This window comes from Panicum hallii, chromosome 1 (genome assembly GCF_002211085.1).
Source record: "Panicum hallii strain FIL2 chromosome 1, PHallii_v3.1, whole genome shotgun sequence".
NCBI classification, from domain to species: domain Eukaryota; kingdom Viridiplantae; phylum Streptophyta; class Magnoliopsida; order Poales; family Poaceae; genus Panicum; species Panicum hallii.
In genome coordinates, this window is record NC_038042.1 from 16,951,008 (window position 1) to 16,968,233 (window position 17,226).

General features: G+C 45.3%; 1 protein-coding gene across 1 annotated transcript; it reads left to right on the forward strand.

Moving 5' to 3' along the window:
• Positions 1-12,383: 12,383 nt before the first annotated feature.
• On the forward strand, positions 12,384-17,089 carry LOC112884938 (probable pre-mRNA-splicing factor ATP-dependent RNA helicase DEAH5). Its single transcript, XM_025950588.1, has 2 exons — positions 12,384-15,794; positions 16,498-17,089. The coding sequence occupies exons 1-2, from the start codon at positions 12,511-12,513 to the stop codon at positions 16,889-16,891; spliced, it is 3,678 nt and encodes a 1,225-aa protein (XP_025806373.1). The 5' UTR covers positions 12,384-12,510; the 3' UTR covers positions 16,892-17,089.
• The last annotated feature ends 137 nt before the right edge of the window (positions 17,090-17,226 follow it).

Consider the following 17,226-nt stretch of genomic DNA (forward strand, 5'->3'; position numbering starts at 1 on the left):
CTTCGCGGCACTGCCCGCATATGGTGGGACCATTACTACTCCATGCAGTCGGTTGGTTATGTTGTCACATGGTATGAATTCCGGACCGCTTTCAGAGCACACCACATTCCAGAGGGACTTATTGAGCGAAAGCTCAATGAATTCCTGACCTTGACTCAGGGAACCCACACAGTTCTGCAATATGCACAGGTCTTCAATCACCTGTGCCAATATGCGGGTTATCATGCGGACACTGATGCCCGTAAGCGAGATCGCTTCCGTCGAGGCCTAAACACAAAGCTTAAAAAATGGTTGAACCTGGTAAGGGCCGATAACTTCAATGAATTGGTCAAAATGGCCATTACCCAAGAGAATTGCATCTCAGCCCATCGGGCAGAAAAGAAACGGAAGACACCCACTGGACCCTCGAACATGCAGCAGCTAAGGTATCGGTTAGTCCAGAACACTGCTACCAGGGCCCCATTCCAAAACAATCTACCAGGCAGATGGGTAGCCAAGCCTCCTCAGCAGGCTTGATTCAATCGGCCACCGACACCACAACCCCAACAACAACAGCAGCAAGGCCCGCGGCCGAGCTTTCCGCCATCCAATCAAGGAAACAACAACTATTGTTGTTTCAATTGCGGCAGCCCGTCCCATTTCATTAAGGATTGCCCTCAACCTAGAAGATCTTTCCAAGGGCAAACATCCAACCTGAACAACAAGGGCAAGGGCAAGAAGCAGGTGGTACAAGTCCACCAAGGAAGGGTGAACTTCACGACTCTCTCCAAACTTCCCGAGGGTGCGCCAATAATGACGGGTACTTTCTCTATAAACCATCAACCTGTGATTATACTTTTTGATTCTGGTGCAACTCATAGCTTTATCAATCCAAAATGTGGAACAAAAGTAGGCTTGGATCTCTATCCTACTAAAGGAGCCTAAATGATAGCAACTCCTAGCGGTAAAATTTCATCAAATCAAATCTATAGAAAGAAGCCAATTCAATTGGGTAGCAATCTGATAAAAACAGATTTACTGTTATTGGACCTAGAAGGAATGGATGTCCTCCTAGGCATGGATTGGATGACTAGGCACCGAGTATCATTAGATATCTCTTCCCGAGCCGTGGAGATAGATTCACCTGAACATGAACCTACTATTCTCTATCTTCCACAACGGGAGTGCAATAACTCTTGTGCCTATGCTATAGAAGGGATTAAGTTAAAGAACATCCCTATTCTTTGCGAATACCCAGATGTTTTTCCAGATGATTTGCCTGGAATACCCCCGGATAGGGACATTGAGCTTATCATAGAACTACAACCTGGCGCAGCCCCCATCTCTAAGAGGCCCTATCGTATGCCACCCAATGAGCTAGCAGAGCTAAAAGTCCAACTTTAGGACCTTCTTGATAAGGGTTCCATTCATCCAAGTGCTTTACCATGGGGTTGTCCAGCCCTATTCGTGAAGAAAAAGGACAATAGCTTAAGGCTATGTGTAGATTATCGTCCCCTCAATGCGGTGACCATCAAAAACAAGTATCCTCTACCCCGCATTGACATTCTGTTTGATTAGTTAACCGAAGCTAAAGTATTCTCTAAGATTGACCTCTGCTCCGGATATCATCAAATCAAGATCAAGTCTAGTGACATTCCAAAAATAGCCTTTTCTACTAGATATGGACTCTACGAATATCTGGTCATGTCGTTTGGTCTTACCAATGCCCCAACATACTTTATGTATCTCATGAACTCTGTTTTCATGCAAAAACTTGACCAATTCGTAGTGGTTTTCATTGATGACATTCTGATCTACTCCAAAAATCCGGAAGATCATGCAAACCATCTTCATATTGTTCTTCAGAGGTTAAGAGACTACCACTTGTATGCCAAATTCTCCAAATGTGAGTTTTGGCTGGATACATTAAATTTCTGGGACATACCATCTCCAGTAACGGTATATCCGTTGATCCCAGCAAAGTTCAAGAAATATTAGACTGGAAACATCCTACGTCAGTCCATCAAATCCGCAGTTTCCTTGGTCTAGCTGGCTATTATCGATGTTTCATTCCTAATTTCTCAAGAATAGCCAAGCCCATGACTAAACGACTAAAGAAAGGAGTTAAATTCTCCTGGGATCAAAAATGTGAGGATGCATTTCACACTCTTAGAGCACATCTCACTACTGCCCCAGTTCTAGCTCAACCAGGTGTTTCAAAACCTTTTGACATCTATTGTGATGCTTCGGGAATCGGACTTGGTTGTGTGCTTATGCAAGATAACCGAGTGATTGCTTATGCATTGCGAGCACTCAGGACTCATGAACAGAACTATCCTACTCATGATCTTGAACTCGCAGCTGTCATCCATGCACTTAAAATTTGGAGACATCATCTGATGGATACAAAGTGCCATATCTATACTGACCATAAAAGCCTCAAGTACATTTTCACGCAAGTAGATCTAAATATGAGGCAAAGACACTGGCTAGAGCTTATCAAGGATTATGATCTAGAAGTACACTATCATCCAGGCAAGGCCAACATCTTGGCGGATGCACTTAGCCGCAAGGCGCATTGCTCTTGCTTATCTGTTGAGGCTTTCGATGAGACTCTTTGTTGGGAGATGAGAAAGCTTAATCTAGAGATCATTTCCCAAGGTAGCTTGAACCATCTCTCAGTTGAAGCTACGCTTAAGGATAACATCGTTCTGGCACAACAGCGTGACAAAGGGGTCAGAATCATCAAGCAGAAGTTAGCACAAGGAGAAGGGAAGTACAAGTGCTTTCGAGTAGATCACGAAGGGGTTCTATGGTTCAACGAACGTATCGTTGTACCCAAGGACCATAAGCTTCGTAAGTAGATATTGGATGAAGCCCATCTGTCCAAATTCTCCATGCACCCTGGCAGTACCAAGATGTACCAAGATTTGAAACAGAACTTTTGGTGGACTCGTATGAAGCGAGAAATTGCAAAGTATGTCTCGGAGTGTGATATTTGTCAAAGAGTTAAGGCCAGTCATCTAAGGACTGCTGGTATTATTCAACCTCTACCCATTCTCTCTTAGAAATGGGAGGATATCAGCATGGATTTTATCATTGGCTTACCCAACACCTCCCTAAGGCATGAATCTATTTGGGTAATTGTTGATCGATTAACCAAGACTGCCCATTTCCTTCCCGTGCATACTACGTATAATGCCAACAAGTATGCCAAGATATATTTAGATCAAATCATTCGTCTTCATGGAGTCCCTAAGACGATCATTTCTGATCGTGGAGCACAATTCATCGCTCGGTTCTAGGAGCAACTTCAACATGCTCTTGGAACTAAGTTAATCCGAAGCTCCGCATATCATCCTCAAATAGATGGACAAACTGAAAGGATAAATCAGATTCTGGAAGATATGCTTAGAGCCTGCGTACTTCAGTACGATAAGAATTGGGACAAATGTTTGTCATTGGCAGAATTTTCTTACAACAACAGCTACCAAACCAGTCTCAAGATGTCTCCGTTCGAAGCATTATACAGTCGCCGATGTCGAACTCCTTTGAGTTGGTCACAAACCGGCGAGCGTAAAATCTTTGGACCTGACCTTGTCACTGAAGCTGAGGAAAAGGTGAAGACTATTCAGAATAATCTCAAGGCCGCCCAATCTCGATAAAAAAGCTACGCTGACATACGAAGGAGACCATTACAGTTCCAAATTGGAGACTTCGTGTATTTTCGAGTATCTCCTACTCGGGGTATTCAACGGTTCGGCATAAAAGGAAAACTTGCCCCTCGATACATTGGACCCTTTGAAGTCATCAAAATTTGTGGACCCATAGCTTATTGTCTTCAACTTCCTCCTCAATTAGCGGCCATTCATGATATATTCCATATATCTCAACTTAAGAAGTGTGTCAAAGTTCCTACCGAGATCATCGATCCCCAAGCCATCGAAATCGAATCTGATCTAACTTATATCGAACATCCCATCAGAGTGCTAGACACCAAAGAGAGAAGTACTAGAAGAAAAACCATCAAGATGTTCAAAATTCAGTGGAATCATCATACTGAAGAAGAAGCGACTTGGGAAACTGAATCATATCTTCAAAAAAACTTTCCAGACTTCCTTCAAGCCAACTCCAAAATCTGATCGTCCAATTCCATTCTGTTCCGGAATCTCGGGACGAGATTCTTTTTAGGAGGGAAGGCTGTGACATTCAGGTATTTAGGGTTAAGACACACTAAATTCTAGTATAAAGTGTGTATGCTTGATTTTATGTATGTGTGCTAAAACTTTAATACAAAAGGAAAAGGATATTTTTATATAATTCTGAAAAATTTAGGGTCCTTTAGTGTTAAATGGGTGAGAATGGGAGGTAAAATCAAAATATATGAAGGTTGTTTTGCAAAAGTCAAGAACTTACTTTTAAACCACAAATCTACCCAAAGGATGCAAGTGTAGTGTAGATTTCAAATAGGATTTAATTAAAATTTTAAACTTAGACAAGTTTTAAAGTATATTCAAATCCTTAGCTCTTTTGCAACTGAACCTTAAAGCAAAGTTATAGATCTTGTTGAACTCCACACTTTTGCTTTAGGGCACATTTTCATTTGAGCTATGGTTTGAAAGTTAACTCAGCTTTACAATGGAGCCCTTGTATTTTTGGAGAATCACAGAATAGCCCCTGTCTTCAACCTCAAGCTCCCCCTCCTCTGCTCTGCTCGCGCCCGTGAACCCCGCCGCCTTCACCGGCCATGTGCCACGCACCTGCTGCCCCGCGCCGCTCTCCTCTGTGCCACGTGCCTCCCTAGCGCCCGCGCCGCCATTCCCCACCCCGCGCTGGCCCTATCCTCGCCCCTCCACGTCGCGCCGCCGCCGCCGCTCGAGCCGCCACGCACCCCGCCGGTCGCCAGCAGCTGCTCCCGCGCCACCGTGCCTTCTTCTGGACCCCGAGCACGTTCTGGAGCTCCTCGTGAACTTGTTCTTGCACTTGCACACACCCATTTTGCTCACCTCTCTTTTTCCCGAGCACTCCACCTCGCCAAACCTCCGCCGCAGCTCCTGCTCGCCATCGACAGCCGCCGCTGCCGCCTCCCATCCCCGATCCATTGCTCCAGCAGCACCACAGTAATCCATTGAAGCTCACAAGCCCATCCAATTTCGTTCTCCCGCGCTAGATCACCCGGACCACAGCACCGGTGAGCTCGAGCTCCCGCCGCCGCTCGGCTTCGCCGTCGTCCCGGCGATCCACTACCTCCTAGCCCCGGCCAAGCACACCACCAGCACCACATCATCGCGTAGAAGCTGTCTAACCACTTCCCTACCGCTCTCCTGCCCTCCGGCCACCGGAACGCCTACGCTGCCCCTCGGAGCTCCGCCGCCCGTCTCTGTTCGCCGTCGACCCGCCGCCTGGGCCCATCTCTTCCCCAACACCGGCCACCCCCGTGACCGCCGTGAGCCCCTGAACCTTTTCCACCACTTGCCCCTCGCCGCTGGTGAGCCCCCTCGCCGGAATTTGATCGGCACCGATCGATTTTCCTGTGTAGCCCGGCCAAGGACCCAATTGCAAGGATTTGAATCTTTCCAGGGGCCTTTTTGTAGGAAATCAGTACCCCCTTTCAAATCAGCCAACTTGTAAAATTCATAGGAAATTGTAGAAAAATCCAAAAATTGCCAAACCAGTTTTGTTGTACCCCTAAATTTTGGTGAGTAGCTTGATTAGGGTATAAGTGATCTTGTGTGAAAAATTCACTTATAGTACTGAACCCTAGTTTGAATTAGTTTAAACTTATGCAAATCAAGCTAGAAATAGTCTAAATTTATTCAAGCTTGTTACTAAGGTTTTCATGCTTAGATCTTTTTACCATGTGATGTTCTGCTGTAAAGTAGTTCATAGTAAATATTTTAGGAATTTACAACACTGTTTTGCTTAAGGTTTGCATTTAAACTTGAAATTTAAACTTAATTCAAACATTTTAGTTTCTATTTTTAGAAAATTGTGAAAAATTAATAGTAAGCTCATCCACTAGGAATAAACTTATCCACAAAAATTCAAGGTCATAGACTTTGTGAATTTCAAAATAAAAATCAAACCTGTTACCTTAATTCAATTAATTCCACTAATTGAATTAAGATACCAATAGTAGGTTTATATTTAAACCTCTTGCTTTATGAAATTGTGTGAATCAATTTATTAGATTGCAACTTTATCGTGAAATAAAACTCTTAACTCAAGAACCATCTAAGTTAAATTATTGCATATAATGTAGAGTCAGCGACACTCGACGACGGAGACTACGAGCTAGTCCCAGAAACCGAGCAAAGGATTTCCGAAGATCCTGCGAACGTCGTTGAGACTTTAACTGAAACCCCAAACCAAAGTTCGGAAGACCTTGACATCCCTGCCCCTAGCTCCGCTCAAGAAGGCAAGCCCCGATGCATAACCTAGTATTTCAAATTACTCCATTTAAACAATTTTATGCTTATATATTATATCTTGCATTAAGTCTAGGAGTTGAAATGGAACCCTAGATGCATGAATACTAGGAACCTATGTATTGTGCCTGAGTCCGTATCGAATAGATGCTCTGCTAATAGGACCGGCAGAAGTCGGGTGATTTCCTGTCACTCGCGCGATATAGGAGTTGAATGTTTACTATTCTGCAGTCACTATAAGGATAATGGACGGGGTCATGTGCAGTATCATGACATGAAGGGTTACCCCGTCTGTGTCGATAAAAGTTGATAAGGTCAAAGTGTTTGGTAGTGGTGGTTAAGCGTTTGAAAGTACTAGCCACATGCCATGAAATATGAAAAGCGATAAGCCTAGTAACCAATCGGCCCGAGGAGTGGACATACCTCCCACCACTCGTAATTTGGTTTTTCACACGCACCGACGTGCGGGAGTACGTTCCGCACAGCGGACAGGAGTACGGTCATGTAATCGCGCTACAGACGTATGTCCTGCACATTGGTGTGCGTATGGTCCTACAGTCGCTTGTGGTGGCCCTGATCCACGAATCGGAATGAAAGGCAAACGGTTGCTTCGGAATAATCTTTGGATATTCCAAGCATGTGAGTTAGGTTTACCCTTGCAAGGTTTGAAAATTTGATTCAGAATCGTCCATTTCTCGCGGAGATTGAGACTGCTTATTCCTTCTGCCACATAGAGTAAGAACAATAACTATTGTTGGAACAATCTTGATGGATGCTAATCTCTACCTTGCTTGCTTAGAATAGGTGCTTACCTAGAATGGTTAATGAAACTAGAATCTGAAAGCTAAAATATGAAAGTAGATCATACTCTTTGTTACTTTTCAGCAAAAGAAAACCAGAGCCTCTCAAATCCTCCATGGTCTAGTTATGGGCTAAGTATACCCGATTCCGGTTAAGTCTTGCTGAGTATTAGTATACTCAGTCTTGCTAGTCTATTTTTTAGGCATGACCCTTCAAAACCCCACGGATGGTTCAGCATGGCCCACCTCTGTTCCATTTGGCTGGTCCGTGGAGTGGGATCCGTCCCCGACTGGCAGTGACCCTCCGGAATGACACCATGCTTAGGGCAAAACATGGTGCCAACTTTTGTGACGTGTAGTCGCAATGTTAATTTTCTTCCACTGTTACTCTGGCATAAGCTTGTATAGCTTGTGGTTTCTAAACAATGTTTGTATAAGTATACTTAAGTTTGAAATGGTTTGTAATAATGTTTAATATTCTGTGAATTAAAGTTGGTGAGCTGTTGTGCGATTGTAAACTCGCCTTCGTACGAGGTAAACCTGCTTCGATCATGTTGAACCGTGGTTGTATCGGGCGGTGACCCGACAGACCAATGGATTGTTCTGTTTGAAGTGCATTGAGTTAGAATCGCCTGTATAGCGATGACTAGCACGCTTAAGCTGGAATAATTCAGACGGTTCTGCCACAAGATTCCGGTAAAAATTGAGTAATTTTCTATCACTTGCGAGATATAGGAGTTGCTTGTTTTACTTACGTTGGAATTATAAGGTCGACGGATGGGGCTATGTTATGATATTTCTGTTGATGATTGAGGCCCGATCTGTTTAGCAAAAATTCTAAGATCGCGGTGTGTGGTAGTGGTGGTTATGTTTTTGAACGTACTAACCACATGCCGAGAATATGGTAATCGGTAAACTTAAGTATCTGATTGAACCGGTGCGTGGACATACCTCCCATCATCTTGACGCCGTTCCTATAGGCACATGGTGAGTGCAAGAGTAGCCATGGCCCAACATCATTCTGTGGTTCATGGACCTCTGTACTCAAGGACAGTGGCCTTATTCCATGAAACGGGAATAAAGGGGAAAAGTTGCACGTGTGACACTGTGAGTAACCACGTGACGTGTGTTTAGGTTTCTTTTCAAGGTTAAAAATTCAATTCGAATCGTCCGTTTCTCGCAGCCATTGAGACTGCTTAACCCATTTACCGTATAGAGTAAGAAGAGAAACAATAATGATGATTAACCTAGTTGGATGCTCAATTAATTATTTTTCACCATGCATGATTTGGATAGTTGCTTACCTAGAATGGTTAATCAACTAGAACTTGATGCTAAAAACTTGAAAGTAAGGACTCACACTTAGATGCTTTTTGGTAAAACAACACTCAGCCAAAAGCCTTACATGTCTAGGAGTCGGCTAAGTATATACCACTGGTTGGGTAAACCTTGCTGAGTATTAGTATACTCAGTCTTGCTTGTGGCTTTATTTTCAAGTGAGACCTTTGAGGATATGGTTGCTAGTTTGACTTGGCTGTGTACTCTTCCTTCTAGCTGGTCAGCGGAATGGGATGCGTCCCCGGCCAACGATGATAACGTTAAATGATATCATGTACGGGCTTCATCATGATATCTTATATTGTCGTTAGAACTATCGTTTATTTTCCGCTGCACTATTAAGTTCTGAAAGTTCTTGTTTATAAATGAATTCGAACTTGGTTTGTAATAATTATTTATGTTGAACTCGATGATGTGAAAAATTGTGGATTGTTCTAATCTCTGGGCTCACTTTCGTGTGGGTTGTATGTATGCATTGTTTCGATCGAAATTCCAGTAGTTGCATCAGGATTTTACCCGACAGACTGTCGTTTTACTCCGTTTTAAGTGCGTGTTAGCCCGGATTGCCTCTATGGTGATGGTTAGCGCACTTAAGTCGGATTAATTCGGACGGTTCTGCCACACGCGCTCCTGCCGCTCGCCGCCGGAATTGCCGCATGAATCACCACCAGCTGCTAGGGTTCGATCCCACGGGGATGGTTTGGGAGAGGGAGGGTCAGCAAGGCTACGGTATGGTTAAAGGGATAAGGAGTATCTTCGTCTTTTCGCCCTATTACAAAGGGTTTTCTCTTTTTTTTAATTCTATTATTTCTGGATGCAACTAATAGAGTCGATAGTAGGGGCAAACGGAGTCTTCATTGTAAAAAGTAGGGTAAAATCACAAACGGAGCAAAATTGAGGGTAAAATCATAATTAGCTTTCAAAGTAGGGGCAAGAACACAATAAACCTATAAGTAATTACATAATGCTTTTTTGAGATGCATTAATGATCTCACATGTAAGTGGCGGCGGGGGCCGGCAGGGGGCATGGCCGCTCCCATTGTGGGAAAAAAATTTGCCCCCTTTGTTAGTATATTTAATCCTAAGCTAAGCTAACTTGCTAACTAGCTATTGGGCTGGTCAATTGGCTTGGACGATGGGAAAAAAATGACTGATGAGCACCATTTTATTTTTGCCTTCCAATGATTCCATCGATCCGATGTTTTGCCTCCTATGGTTGCATCGCTTCGACGAGTGCGCATCAAGTTTCGCATTCGGTCGTCCCTTTGCCGTGTGGCCGTACCTTCTCATCTTTCTAAAATTCGCCACGCCTTCTCATCATTCCTCGCCTCCGGCTGGACCTTCTCCGATCGCATGGAGCGAATAGACGGTTACTCAAACCTAAGCCCTTGGTCCCAGGGGAGATGAGCGTTGAGTTTTAAGCGTCTAACGGCCTGGTTGCCGTTAGATTTTGGCGAATCACTTTGTAAAATCATATACTTACCATTAGATTTTGGATACGGCAAAATTGTTAGATTTTAAATTAATGAATATATATTGAAAATTTTCTTGCTATATATCGTATGATTAATACCAATAATAATTGAAATTGTTACTGCACTATATATACTTAGATCGTTTGGTTCCCCTCATGCCATATTCCTGGCTCCGTTGCCATCAATTATGATTGGAAGCTACTGCTAATTACATATTGCTTTGTCACCTAACCAGTGGTCAAAAGGATAACACTTCCCCTGTTTGCTTTGTCCATCAGTGAACATCATTACAGCATTTCAGGATTCAACATGCTTGGGCCACACAAATTAGTTAGCTGGTTTAAATATTCAGAACACATAATGGAATTTCGTAGTTAATAAAGAAGTACTAGAATTCTCAGCTGTCAATTTACCCGTGTACAACATGTAAAAATTAGCAGCTGCCAATTTAGGACTTGTTTGGGAGCACGAGGGCGGAGCCGGAGCCGGAGCCGGAGCAGGCAAAGCTACAGTTTGTGGCTCCGCCTGTGCACCATGCAAAAGGGCTCCGGCTCTCCCAACCGGGGCGGCAGAAACGCTCCACCGATATGGGTGTTTTGGTGCGGCTCCGGCAGAAGCTGCCGGCGGAGCCGAAGCTGGAGCCGCACCAAACGGGCTCTTACTAGCAGTGCAGCGGATAGCAGTTGTCAATTTATTTGCTACTAGGTCTGCCCCATGCTGTCCTCCGTCTTCCAAACAGCGACAGGGACGGGGGAGGGGTGGGGGAGAATCGCCTCGCCAGTAAAATTCCCGCCGAGGCTTCTATTCCACGGGATAATCTGGCACTGGCCCTTAACTTGATGAAGTTGTTTCTTATTTCTTGTTTTTTATGTTTAGCTGCTGTGGAATTGCATGGAAGTTCAAGGGTCAAAATAAAGATGTAACTCTAAAATTTTTCATGCAAGTCTCCTAACATAAGAATATATAAGATACATATGGGCGGGCATAGCTGTTTGCACTGTTGTCTATGTGGATGAGATAAGCACTTACAAAGTGCATGTCTCAAAATTGGTAGCCGTATGCACATGCATTAGAACCTTTTAGTACTATTTCTATTCATCTCTCAAAATTGACCAATCCATGTACTATAACTGAGCAATATATTAGTTTATTGGGAGATTGAAAAGCTGGGCAGTGAAGAACAAAATTCCTGCTGCTCTCAAAAAGCTAGAATAAAAGAGCAACTATTAATCATTTACCTAGATACCTTTGTCTGCTACTAATGTTCTTCAAAATGGTCAACCCTCCTTTTTGGTTCACGGAATTAACTGAAATATTAAGTTGGTCGCTATATCCAACCTTGTGAGACCAGCTTTAGTGAAATCATTATTTGTATAATATGTTATCAAGCATAAATTAAATTGAGTTATTCAATTTTATCAAAAAACATGCTTTATCCTCATTTTAATATGGGATCAGTTTGCTTGGTTGCCATGACACCGTTGATAACATGGCGTGCTAAAAATTGTTGCATGGTAGTATTCTTGTATAATACACAAGCTACTAATGGGTGTGGAACGGTTTGAACTTGACAAATATGGCGCTGACTTCATTTTTGTTTCAAAATGAGTTTTAGAAAAGGAAAAAGTCCACATTAACCCCCTAAACTCTGCCCAAAGTCTAAAACTCAACCCTAATGTTTGTGATGTTTGAAACCAGCTAATTAACACCCCTGATCTCCTAAACCAGACATGAACGCCCCTGAGCCCAAACCAGTCTGGTTTTGGACCTACTGGCATCCACATTGGCAAAGGGGCCCTTAAAACAGGTCCAACGCCGGCGGCCCTATTTCTCCCTCAATGCCGACAACCACTTTCCCCTTCGTGTTCCTGCCTCCCTTTGACTCCATTTTTCATCATCTTGGAGCAAATCGAGGCTCTCAGATTTGCATTCTCCTTGGTCAGACCCCATCTCCTCCACTGAACTCGCCGGCGCTAGGAGCTGGGACTTGCTCTGGTGAGAGAAAGAGAGAGGGGGAAGAAAGAGAACCCCTGGCGAAGAGAGAAAGGGCAAGTTTGATGCCGACAGGTCCAAAACCAGATTGATTTGGGCTCAGGGGCATTCATATCTGGTTTTAGGAGATTGGTGGTGTTAATTAGCCGGTTTCAAACATCAAGATCAGGGTTGAGTTTTAGACTTTAGGCAGAGTTTAGAGGGTAATGTGGACCTTTTCCTTTAGAAAAAAGCTTGAAAGCTAAGAATTATGGTTCTTGCTAGACTTGAAAAGTCAAACCTCCACCATTTCCAGTGGGATCTGGAATCCTCCTGCGTAAACCAAACGGGAAGTTCCTCCTCCCTAGTGAAAACAGCGGGACGGGCCTGGACCCGTGTCATCCCAACCCTCCGACTCCGAAACAGCCGACCACCCTCAGACGCCGCAGTTCCCACCCCACCCGAATCGATTCGAATCACCGCGGACCAAACCCTAGCTCTACCACCCCAACTCCAGCCATGGCGCCGGCGGCGGCGGCGGGGCCCGGCGACGACGGTCTCCGAAAGCTGGAATACCTCTCCCTCGTCTCAAAGGTATGCTCCGAGCTCGAGACACACATCGGCGTCGGCGACAAGGTGCTGGCCGAGTTCATCACGGAGCTCGGCCGCGACTCCGCCACCGTCGCCGAGTTCGACTCCCGGCTCAAGGAGAAGGGAGCCGACTTCCCCGACTACTTCGTCCGCACGCTCCTCACCATCATCCACGCCATCCTCCCGCCCTCCTCCTCCAACCCTAGCTCCGCCGCCGTCGCCGCGGGCCCCGCCGGCGCGGAGGCGTCCAAGTTCCCCGGGCTCGCCCGCCCCGACGACCCCGACCACGCCCGCAACCTCCGCCTCGAGCTCGAGCGGGACGCCGATGCGGCCGCCCCCGCCCCCGCCAGGGACGACCGCGACCGCCGCCGCGACGGGAGAAGCCGTGACCGGGACTACGACCGCGGCGGCCGTGACCATGACCGTGACCGCGGCGGCCGTGACCACCGTGACCAGGATCATGACCGCGGCGGCAGGGACAGGGACAGGGATCGAGGCCGTGACCGTGAGTATGGTCGTGACAGGGACTGGGACCATGGTCGAGACCGTGATGGGGATCAGGATCGGTATCGGGACCGAGACAGGGGAAGGGACAGAGACATGGAGAGGGATAGTGATAGAGATCGGGGGAGGAGCAGGAGGTATGAAGATGAGGAGGAAGAGGAGGATAGAGGTGTTGGGGGAAGGGGGAGGGAGGTTGCTGCTTCGAATCCCAGTGGCGAGCCAGAGCTCTACCAGGTTTACCGAGGGAGGGTGACCCGGGTAATGGACACCGGGTGCTTTGTCAGGCTTGAGGATGTGCGAGGAGGCCGCGAGGGACTTGTGCATGTCTCACAGATGTCGAGCAGGCGGGTGACCAATGCGAAGGAGGTGGTGAAGCGTGACCAGGAGGTGCATGTGAAGGTAGTATCAGTGAAGGGGCAGAAGTTGAGTTTGTCGATGCGGGATGTGGATCAGGATACAGGGAAGGACCTCCTGCCAATGCAGCGTGGTGCAGATGATGCGCCAAGGGTGAACCCATCGGGTGGCGGTGGCGGTGCCATGGGGCCTGGCAGGAGGTTGGGTCTGTCGGGCATTGTGATCATGGAGGAGGATGAGGCCGTGCCAACATCACGGCGGCCGCTCAAGCGTATGAGCTCTCCGGAGAGATGGGAGGCAAAGCAGCTGATTGCTTCAGGTGTTCTGGATGTGAGGGATTACCCAATGTTTGATGAGGATGGGGATGGCATGATGTACCAGGAGGAAGGTGCAGAGGAAGAGCTTGAGATCGAGCTTAATGAGGATGAACCAGCATTCTTGCAGGGACAGAGCAGATTTTCAATTGATATGTCACCTGTAAAGATATTCAAGAATCCTGAGGGTTCACTGAGCCGAGCAGCGGCCCTGCAGACTGCTCTCATAAAGGAGCGTCGTGAGGTCCGAGAGCAGGAGCAGAGAGCCATGTTGGATTCGATCCCCAAGGATCTGAATCGACCATGGGAGGACCCTATGCCTGATACAGGTGAGCGGCACCTTGCACAGGAGCTGAGAGGTGTTGGCCTTTCAGCTTATGACATGCCAGAATGGAAGAAGGAGGCATATGGAAAGGCTTTAACTTTTGGGCAAAGGTCAAAGCTTTCAATACAAGAGCAGAGGCAGTCTCTTCCTATCTACAAGTTGAAGAAAGAGCTTATACAAGCTGTACATGACAATCAAGTTCTGGTTGTTATTGGAGAGACAGGTTCTGGGAAGACCACACAGGTGACACAATATTTGGCCGAGGCGGGTTATACCACCAGGGGTAAAATTGGGTGCACTCAGCCTCGGAGGGTTGCTGCAATGTCTGTTGCAAAGAGAGTGGCAGAAGAATTTGGGTGCCGGTTGGGAGAGGAAGTTGGCTATGCCATCCGTTTTGAGGATTGTACTGGGCCAGACACAGTGATAAAATACATGACTGATGGTATGCTTCTGCGTGAGATTCTTGTTGATGAGAACCTTTCCCAATATTCTGTTATCATGCTCGATGAAGCCCATGAAAGGACCATCCACACAGATGTGCTCTTTGGTTTGCTGAAACAACTTATTAAGCGCAGATCTGACATGAGGCTTATTGTTACTTCAGCCACCCTTGATGCTGAGAAGTTCTCAGGATATTTCTTTAATTGTAACATCTTCACAATTCCTGGAAGAACATTCCCAGTGGAGATACTCTACACAAAACAACCTGAGAGCGATTACTTGGATGCAGCATTGATTACTGTTCTGCAGATTCATTTGACAGAGCCAGAAGGAGACATCCTTCTTTTCTTGACAGGACAAGAGGAGATCGACCACGCCTGCCAATGTCTGTATGAGAGGATGAAGGGGTTAGGCAGGGATGTTCCAGAGCTCATAATTTTGCCTGTGTATAGTGCCCTTCCTAGTGAAATGCAATCAAAGATCTTTGACCCAGCTCCGCCTGGCAAGAGGAAAGTTGTTGTGGCCACCAATATTGCTGAAGCTTCTTTGACAATCGATGGCATATACTATGTTGTGGATCCTGGTTTTGCCAAGATCAATGTGTACAATTCGAAACAGGGGCTTGACTCATTGGTTATCACTCCAATCTCGCAAGCATCTGCGAAACAGAGAGCAGGGCGTGCTGGGCGTACTGGACCAGGCAAGTGTTATCGTCTATACACTGAAAGTGCCTACCGTAATGAAATGTCCCCCACGACCATTCCAGAAATTCAGAGGATCAACTTGGGGTCTACAGTACTTAATATGAAGGCAATGGGAATAAATGACCTATTATCCTTTGATTTTATGGATCCCCCAGCACCTCAAGCACTGATTTCTGCCATGGAACAGTTGTATAGCCTTGGTGCTCTTGATGAAGAGGGCCTTCTAACCAAACTGGGGAGGAAAATGGCAGAATTCCCATTGGACCCACCACTTTCAAAGATGCTACTAGCCAGTGTTGACCTTGGGTGCAGTGATGAGATACTGACTATCATAGCAATGATTCAAACAGGGAACATATTCTACAGGCCACGAGAAAAACAGGCTCAAGCTGATCAAAAAAGGGCTAAATTTTTCCAGCCAGAGGGGGATCATCTTACTCTGCTTGCTGTATATGAGGCTTGGAAGGCAAAGAACTTTTCTGGTCCCTGGTGTTTCGAGAACTTTGTTCAATCAAGATCATTGAGGAGAGCACAGGATGTGAGGAAGCAACTTCTCACTATCATGGACAGGTAAATGCTATTTTTCAGTTGTTTTAACTAGACTAGAAGCATGTAGCATCTGCATTAGCTAAGCACATTCTTGCCTTTTCCTTGTATCTGTTCCTGGAATGTTTCTTTCTGCTCTTGCATATATTCAACTTGTTTTTGCCTAGACTGATTTACTTCATACTTCCACAGCAAGCTCCGATATGTCAAAATTTGTCTGCTTAAATATGTCAACCTTTTCCTTTCCTGAATAAAATATTTTTAATCAGATATGGTTGGCAGAGTGCCACACTATGAGTAGTCATCAACCTTGCATTCAATATAATTTAGCTGTGTACAATACAAAATCCAACTAGTGTACTAATGCATATACTGATGATAGGGCAGGGGCAGAGGTCAACTAATTTGTATGAGTCTTACTTCTGGAATAGTAGACTAGTTGCTCAAAATTAGATATGCAATTTTGTCGTGAAATATGAAAAGCTTGGCAAATGTACAGTGAGGACTTATTGGATAGCATATGTACATTGAGCCAGTGTCGTGGAATGCTATTTTGTTGATTGGATCCTATAGTAGAAGCAATGGCTCTTTCTGTACATCATGTTAATCTCTCCGGGTGCTTGTAATTCTTGTTCGCACAGCTGTTTTTGTAGTTAGATCTATTTGTTGTTACCTTTTCTTTTACGAGATTGATGTATGCTAAACTATGTTGCTGTTGTCTGTGCAGATATAAACTTGATGTTGTCTCTGCTGGGAAAAACTTCACAAAGATAAGGAAAGCGATTACTGCTGGCTTCTTTTTCCATGCTGCAAGGAAGGATCCCCAGGAGGGATACAGAACCTTGGTCGAAAACCAGCCAGTGTACATCCACCCTAGCAGCGCTTTGTTCCAGCGGCAGCCAGACTGGGTCATCTATCACGAGCTGGTGATGACGACCAAGGAGTACATGAGGGAGGTGACTGTGATTGATCCGAAATGGCTGGTCGAGCTTGCGCCAAGGTTTTACAAGGGTGCAGACCCCACCAAGATGAGCAAAAGGAAGAGGCAGGAGAGAATTGAACCCCTGTACGATAGATACCACGAGCCCAACTCTTGGCGCCTTAGCAAGCGCCGAGCTTGATTGTAACTGCAACGGTGTACTGTATGTTCTTCATCGCTGGTTGATTAAATGCAAGCTGACAATTTTGTTAAAAGTGTAAATATTTTTTCCCCGTGCGTCTTGTTAGGGCAAATGAATTGGCACATGTAATGAACCAGAAGTTAGGGGGTGCTATCGTTACTAACGGTCAAATGATGAAGTTTTGTTCTCTTGTCTACATAAAACGGATAAGCCTGTGTGTTTGTGGAGTATTCTGTTTCAAATTATTAGTTGTTTTAACTTTTTTAGATATATAAAATTTTACTAGCAAAAATTTTGCACCTAAAAAAACTAAAATAACTAATAATTTGGAACTA

Excerpts from the sequence above, each read along its gene's own strand:
- LOC112884938 (XM_025950588.1), top strand. The coding sequence starts at position 12,511 with ATGGCGCCGGCGGCGGCGGCGGGGCCCGGCGACGACGGTCTCCGAAAG. Across the intron at positions 15,795-16,497 it reads CTTCTCACTATCATGGACAG|ATATAAACTTGATGTTGTCT; the intron begins GTAAATGCTATT and ends TTGTCTGTGCAG.